General features: G+C 61.7%; 1 protein-coding gene across 1 annotated transcript; it reads right to left on the bottom strand.

Annotated features, from left to right (window-relative positions):
• Nucleotides 1–1,584: 1,584 nt before the first annotated feature.
• On the bottom strand, nucleotides 1,585–7,259 carry NCLIV_015750 (conserved hypothetical protein; the record flags this gene model as incomplete). Its single annotated transcript, XM_003881767.1, has 5 exons — nucleotides 1,585–2,068; nucleotides 2,298–2,370; nucleotides 2,489–6,118; nucleotides 6,249–6,625; nucleotides 6,724–7,259. 5 exons carry the CDS (start codon nucleotides 7,257–7,259, stop codon nucleotides 1,585–1,587), a joined length of 5,100 nt encoding a protein of 1,699 aa, XP_003881816.1.

Consider the following 7,259-nt stretch of genomic DNA (forward strand, 5'->3'; position numbering starts at 1 on the left):
GCGGCATCAGGAAGTGTCTATAGAGGGGGACGCGTGAATGAACAAGACGCGCACGCAGGCCGCGTCCAAAACGCCACAGTGACGCTGGGGGTACAAAGCAATAAACATGACAGAAGACGGGAGGGAAAAGGCACAAGGGGAGAGAGAGAGAAGAGAACCGAGTGAAGTTCTCTGTCTCCTATGGAGAAGAAACCCGATGTGGAAGTGGGGAACAGGAGGCGCCGACAAGAAACAGAGGGAAAAAATGTAGACGAGTCTGAGTCGGACTTCTAGGAGCTGTCTATACAGCCGGCCACGCCGTTGTGAAGCGGACTAGAGAAAGAGGGCCCTTCCTTCCCTTTTGTGCAGATATCTGCTAAGGCAACCTGGGCCGAAAAGCAGTCCATCGAAGAACGGGAAAAGGAGCATTTTAACATGAGGAAAAGATGCTCCGTTGCCGTGAGTGTGTGCCAGCACGAGGTGACACTGTTCCGGTTGTTTCTGTTGCAACAAACGGCGAAGTTTGCAGGCGCGTAGCAGGACGATTAAACTCACTAGATACCTAGGCAAGAGAGCTCACCGAGTCTCCCACCGCAGCCCGAAGGCTGTGTCCGATATTCGCAGCGGAGAAGACCGTACACGGAACCTCGTTAGGTGAATATGTGGAGGTTTCCCGAGTGTCGTTGCCACCACAGAGGGGAAAAGTGCCCATGAAGAGCAGCTGAATTGCACCGGAGATGCAGATACCATTTCGTTCCGTCAACGCGAGTATTTTTGATTTCGTGCGCCAGAGTCGGCGGGGAAGCGTTCTCGCGTTCCTTTTCTAATCGTTTTGAGGGTTCAAGAGCGAGGGCTGCCAAGACAGAGGCGGCGCACACATGGCCCGCTCCAGGAGAATTTTGCTCTTTACTGCCTAGGGCAGATCGCCGTAGAGAGTAGAGAGACGAAATCCAAAGGAGTCCGCGGGTGACTCGCTAGCCAGATCTGGAAGGTACCGGTTCTATCAACTGGTCCTTTTCCACTGACCGACACACTGGCAAGTGCCTCCGCGCCGCGCGATAACATTGTGCCTGGTGAGCTTTACCTCTATGGCATGCTACGAAAGTTCTCTTCTGACCCTTGCCTGTTGCTACACAAGGTCACGCGGTGACCCGTAAGCCGCGTTCAAATATGAAGGATCAGTCTGTCGTGTCGAGCGACGTTCAAAAAGGTCTACTCATGGTTCTAAACACAAGCAGTCTCTTTTTGTTCAGTGCGACGACTTGGTAAAGAAGTAAACAACTAGATTGTGCGCCGAATTCTTATTCGGTTCAGAGGTTTCTACCGTGCCTCTCGCGCAGACGCACGGGGGGTCTGAGGCACGTGCGTGCAGCGATGCAGCCCGGATCACGCGTCCCGTGATGTCGTGTGAGCAGAGATCTTCTGTTTCCAGAGAAAGGTTTCGCGGAGGGTCTTTTGCCGGAGCCGCCACAAGTCTCTCGGAATGCGCCGGCGCTGCCCGGCGTGTAAACACGGTGGCGAGACACCAGAACGGGGCTCTCTGGTCCGAGCGATTCACCCAGAAGCCACGGTGCCTCTCGTGGAAACTTCGCGTGCACAAGACTCTCACACAGCCACATGGTTCCCGACCGCCACGGCCGGATGCGCCACCGTAGGCCGCGTCCGCACGAAACGGGACATATTCGCTGGAGACACAGCTGCGCATCCAACTCTGTCTCCCACAGGCACGGCGCAGAGGCCCACAGGCAGCGGAGGCGGTCCGCCCGTTCTCCCCACATGTGGAGTCACGACATGGCGCGGGGCTTCATTGGAGCCGATGCGTGCCATCAGGGGGGCGCCGGCCGACGGGCTGGGACACACGAGAGAGACTGCAGGCGACGGAAAGGCAGACTCGCTCACGCGGAGGGCGTTGGCCGCGGACGACGGGTTGATTCCTGCAGCCAGCAAGCCGTTTGGCCGGCCTTGCTGGTACAAAGCGAGATTGCGCCGCAGCTCGTCTTGCTGGACGCGGTACTTCTCCACCCAGAGCTCTCGAACAAACTCGTCGTGCTCCTGCCGACCCATCGGATGGCAACGGGAGGCAGTCAGGCTGAACACACGCACATGCAAAGCGACGACAAGGACGGCGGGTTCTCCACGGCGAAACAACCTAAACGGGTCCCGTGCCGACCCTACCACGCGTTCGGCCTGCTTCTGCTGCAGAGTCGGAGTGTGCGACGGCGCCGTTTGCGTCCAGGGCGAAGGCAAGGAAATAGCCACTCAGCCTTGAGCCCCTCGATTCTTGTCGAGGCCAGACCGGCGAAACACCTGCAACCTACCACTGCGAGTGAAGATATCGCCTCGCCAGCGCCGCCAAAGGCTCCCCCTTGGTCGACGGAGCCCGCAGAGGGTCTGGAAAAACAGACACACGCATCCAAGAAACAGGAACCGGATACCTCTGAGAAACCACCGCCCCGATCGCAGTCCAGAAAACGGTGCTCCACGCATTTCGTCGCGGGCGTTCACTTACGGAGTGGATCGGTGCCACCGTGGCAATCGAGGTGTATCTCCTTCACTTGGCCGGCGGCGCAGGCCGGCGTCTGAACGTCGATGTTGGAGTAGAAAGCTCGCACGCTGTTCGTTTGGCGAACGCTCTGCACTCGTCGCTGGAGCTCCGCAACCGCCGCCTGGTCAGAAGGCGCCTGCGCGGTGTCACTCGAACGCGCTTCGCCTTCTGTCGGAGGCATCCTAGGCGGGTATCCCCGCCGCTGTTCCTGCTCCGGCACTGCCGCCCGTGCAGGCGACAGCGTCGGCCGCCGCAGTTGCTGTTCACTCACGGCTTGGCGCAGAACGACTCGCTGCGACGCCTGGTGGACTCCACTGAGCTGGCGTAAACTGGAGTGGCCCGAACGACTCTGGGCACTCTCCCCCATGTGCGGAGTGTGCACGGGCTCCGCTGCGGGCTGCACGCCGGCGCGCTCCAAACCGACTTGCGGGTTCATGGGACCCGACATGGCCAGCGTTCTGCCGGGTTGAACGGAGACCACCCGCACGAGTGCGGGGCCCGCCTGCTGCGCAAAGACTTGGTGCTGCAGCGTCTGAGCGTTTTGCTCCGCCTGCTGCTGGACGTGCTTCTGTTCCGCGCGCGCGTGCTCCACCATCTGCTGCTGTCGCTCCATCCACTGCTGACGCAGCTGCGCGTGCTGAAGCTCCAGCATTTGTTGCTCCACTTTCTCCCGCATCTGCTGTCGAAGCTGCTCGGAGTGCGCGAGTTGACCTGCGGGCAGGCCGCCAGTGGAGACGCGAGCCGCGACTCTCGGCGGCGAGGGACTTGCGCCAGCCGCCGCCTCGGCAGCCGACAGAGCCAGGAGGTCCCCAGTCTGCTGCTCCTGGGCAGACGCCACAGAAGGCCCGCGGCCCGCAGACGGCGCGACCTGTCCCTGCTCAGGCGGCGTCCTGCGGTGTGCACCGGTCTGGTCACTTCTTTCCGCGCCTCTGGGGCTACCCGACATCGCGGTCGGTTCACGGACCGCGTTCACTTGGTGGCCGGGCGCGTGCGGTGCGTCGGCCTGAGCCTGGCCCTGATACACTCGCTCCTCGACGCCTGGTTGCTGGTGCGCCACAGCCTCCGCGCAGCTCGAGGGGCCGCCCGAGAACTTTCTGTCGCAGTTCTGGACCGCGGGCACTTGGCCTGCGCTGCTCATCAATGCATGCGCGGCTTGGGTGAGAGCGTCGAGGTTCCCCTCCCGGCGTTCGCCCGTGAATCCTGGCGCCTCTCGGTCGAAGCTCGGGCCGCAATCAGTGACCAAGTGGGCGTCGCCCAGCAATCCTTGCCTGGCGAGACCCTCACAAACTGTCCCCACTGCTCGCCTAGGCACGCCAGCCACCGGCCGGCCATCGAGCGTTTCTCCCTCCACAACCGGCGTGGTTGTTCCACTGCTTCGGTGACTGCTGCTCGCTTCCCAGCTTTGAGGGCCGCTGGCATCGCTTATGCTTCGTGGGGACGCGCTGCACGGCCCTCGGGATGCAGACGTGGATCTCTCCGACATGGCCAGATTGTCCAAAGGCGGCGCTCCCTGGTCGCTGGCTTCCCCATCATTCGCCGCAACGGACACCTTGTTGGGTTCTTGACTGCTAAATGGAGGCAGCACTGTTCCACACGGCCCAATTCGTGTCACCAGACCCCTCTCTTGTGCCTCGTCTCCTGTCAGACCCCGAGTCTTTTTGTTCTCGGCATTCAGGAGCTGTGTAGGAGCATCACTTGTAGGTGTGCTCTTCCGGAGTTCTTCTCGCACCATCTCTGTTCCCGGAAAGGGTCCCCTCGCCACCTCGCCGCGTCCCGAGAGATCGGCTTCTTCCTCGTCGAAGCTGGGTTCGTCACACCCAGACTCGCATCTCGAAGAGCACACACTGTTGTAGAATCTGCCTTCTTCCGTTCCAGAACCCTGCAAGAGGGCGCTCGAGCGCTTCTCATAAGTTTCCGACCGCGTCTCGTCATCCCGAGACAGCGCCAAGTCCGGGAGGACGATGGATTCCAAAGACGACGTCGACCTCGAAGCCGCTGCGCTGCTGCTGTCTCCTGACCCAAATCGGCGCCCTCCCAAGACCGTCGAAACGTCCCGCGCTCTGAACCGCCCTGAGCTCCCCGCAGGGCCAGTGGGCTGTCTCCGAGAGGTCGCGGTCCCCAAAATGCCACCCTTGCCTACGCCGGGGCGAGTCCTCAGGCTGTCTGTTCCGCTGTTGTTGACAAGAGCAGAGGCAAAGCCGGGACGCCTCGTAGATCGCTCGGCCGCGGCGTCCGGTCGGGCTCGGGCGCCCGTTGCGGCACGGGAAGCAGAGCGGCAGCTCCAGTCGGCTGAGACGAGTCGAGAATCCGGCGAGGAGCACGTTCCCCGGCGAGCCAGCGAATAGCCGCGCCGACGCGCGTACGAGTCTCCAAGGTCGGATTCTTCCACGTCGGATTTGTCTCCGAGTGGGAGCCTTCCGTGGCTAGCTGAGAGCTCACTGCGTCTGTCGCAGCTGCGAAGGTGCTTTCCAGCCTCCGGTTTGTTCAGCGCCTGAGGGCCCCGCCGGGTGGGAACTCTCTCCGTCGGATACGTCTGCAGTCGGCTGTCACTGGAGTGACGCGGATCGCCCTGGCCTCTCGGCATCCCCCGAGGAACGCCGCGGCCAGGGACGAGGGGTGCTCGCGAACGCATGGACAGGCGATTCTGGGCTGGACTCAAAGCCGCTGTCGCGGGTTTGTCCTCTTCCGACATTTCGTTCTCGGCGCTAGACGCCTCCGACTCCTTCGCGCTGGACTGGTCGTGCGCACCACGAATTCCTCGGAGGCGGCTGCCTCCCGGAGCGCCGTGAAGAGTCGAGTTCGGGGCTTTCGCCCTCCGAGTTTGGCTGCACGTCACTGGGGCGGCGGAGCCGGAACGAGGCAAGAGCGCCGCTGGCGGGCTCGGCCTCGTCTTCCCGTTCGCCTCCCAGAGCGACTTGCGCGTTTCGGTCCGAGAACATTTCCGCTCAACGCTGCTGTTGCGGGCTCGATCCTTGTACTTCTCTCCAATGTTTGAGACGTTGCGCGGGTTTATCGTTCCCGCACTGGCGCAAGTGCGCGGGGGCGGTCGGCGGCTTCCGGCGATCCTCTGCGCGTTCATCAAGGGCTTGCGGTTTCCGGCCGGGGTCCCGGCAACTTCGGGTGCAAGCAGCACAGATTCTCCGGCGACAGAGTTTCCAGACGCTCGCAACCCGGTTGCAGTGCCCACGTTCGTTCGCGGAGGAGTCACGCTCGGCAACGCCTCGGCGCCCGGCTCTCCGATGGGGCCATGCCCACTGAGTGACTGCTCGGTCGGAGTCCCTGCATCGCCCTGAATGCCCGTCCAGCCCGACTTACCGTCGACGGTAACGCACGGTCTCGCCCCAGCGGAGGACATCGACCGGCGGCTGGAGCCCCATCCAGACGGCGGCGCATCAGACGCGGCTGCATATGGACGACGGGGGAGAGCAGATGAAGACCGAAGTCTTCGATAAGCCGCGGCTTCTGTCTGCGGTAGCCGGTCGCCACACTCAGCTTGATCGGTCACGCTGACAATGCGTTCATGTGCTCGTGGCGGGTCAGCTGCAAACGAGGGCTCGCACCGCGCGGCAGACGACCCGTTCACCGAACTGTCCTCTGCATGCAACACAACAGGACAAACAGTCGGCGTTTTGCAGCTGAAGTCCGCGTCGCTTGACCGTTCCGCCCTCACCCTTCGCAATGTCCCATCCAGGTTCACTTCGTAAGGCCTCAAGGAAAGGCGTACCTCGAATCCGACTGGTGTACTCCATCCGCTGGCTCGGGACGCCCGCTGGGCGCCACGGCCGAGCTGTCCCTATCGGTAGGAAGCCTCCCATTATCGGATCCTCGCATCGGGGGACAGCTGTCTGTCGGTGCTGGGTCTGATGCTGGCGCTGAAGCTGGAACTGTTGCTGCTGCGCTGTCTGTGGGTGAGATACGAAAACCCTACCGTGCTGCATGTACGCGACAGACGGAGACGCGGCACCTTGGGCCCCGTTCGCCTGAGCAAATTTCGGCAACATCCATGTTCTGGAATCCCCCTTCATGGGCACGTTGTTGCTGCCGGAAGTGGGGGTAGCCTGCTGGATGTGGCGCTTGTTGTGCAGAGCATAGTGCCAAGAACTGAAAACAAGACAGGCACAGAGACATCCAGGAACAGTCATGGGAAACACCTCAATTCGAAGACCCGCCGGAGAGGCTGAGTTTGTCCGTGAACTCACTTTTCAAGATTCGCCCTCTTCTGTCCTTCAACATCGCGAGTACCGTCTACTCCCACCACTGAGGGCGGTGAACCGAACGCTAAGGCGGCGGAAGTGGAAACGGGGGGACCTATCGCGCTGCTGTCACTTGAACCACCTGAGTTAGCAGTGGCAAGGAGATGCCCGTGCTGTCGGGGATAATAATACGGGTTTGCTTGTTGGCCGTCGGGGGTGCCGGCTTGAGGCACGTAGGCTGCGCCAAAGTTCGTCGCGTGTGGTTGACGCAAAGGAAGCGACGGGTGGTCACCCAAGAATCCAGGGTGTTGAGGATAGACTGCCTGGAAACTTCCGGCCACATTTGTGCAGCCAGGGAAGGAGAGAACATTTTGAGTTTGCGCGTGGCACTGCTGCGCCGCCATGCGCGGCTCGTGGAGAACGTTCGGCACAGCTACGGGTCTTCCCGCGGGACGTTGTTGCTGGATGAACAGTCGCATTTGTTGAGTGGGAATGGACTTCTGGGCACCCCCAGCAATCCCGGGTCTGAACTGAACGTCCAT

Source organism: Neospora caninum, chromosome VI, assembly GCF_000208865.1.
Source record: "Neospora caninum Liverpool complete genome, chromosome VI".
Lineage (NCBI taxonomy): Eukaryota > Apicomplexa > Conoidasida > Eucoccidiorida > Sarcocystidae > Neospora > Neospora caninum.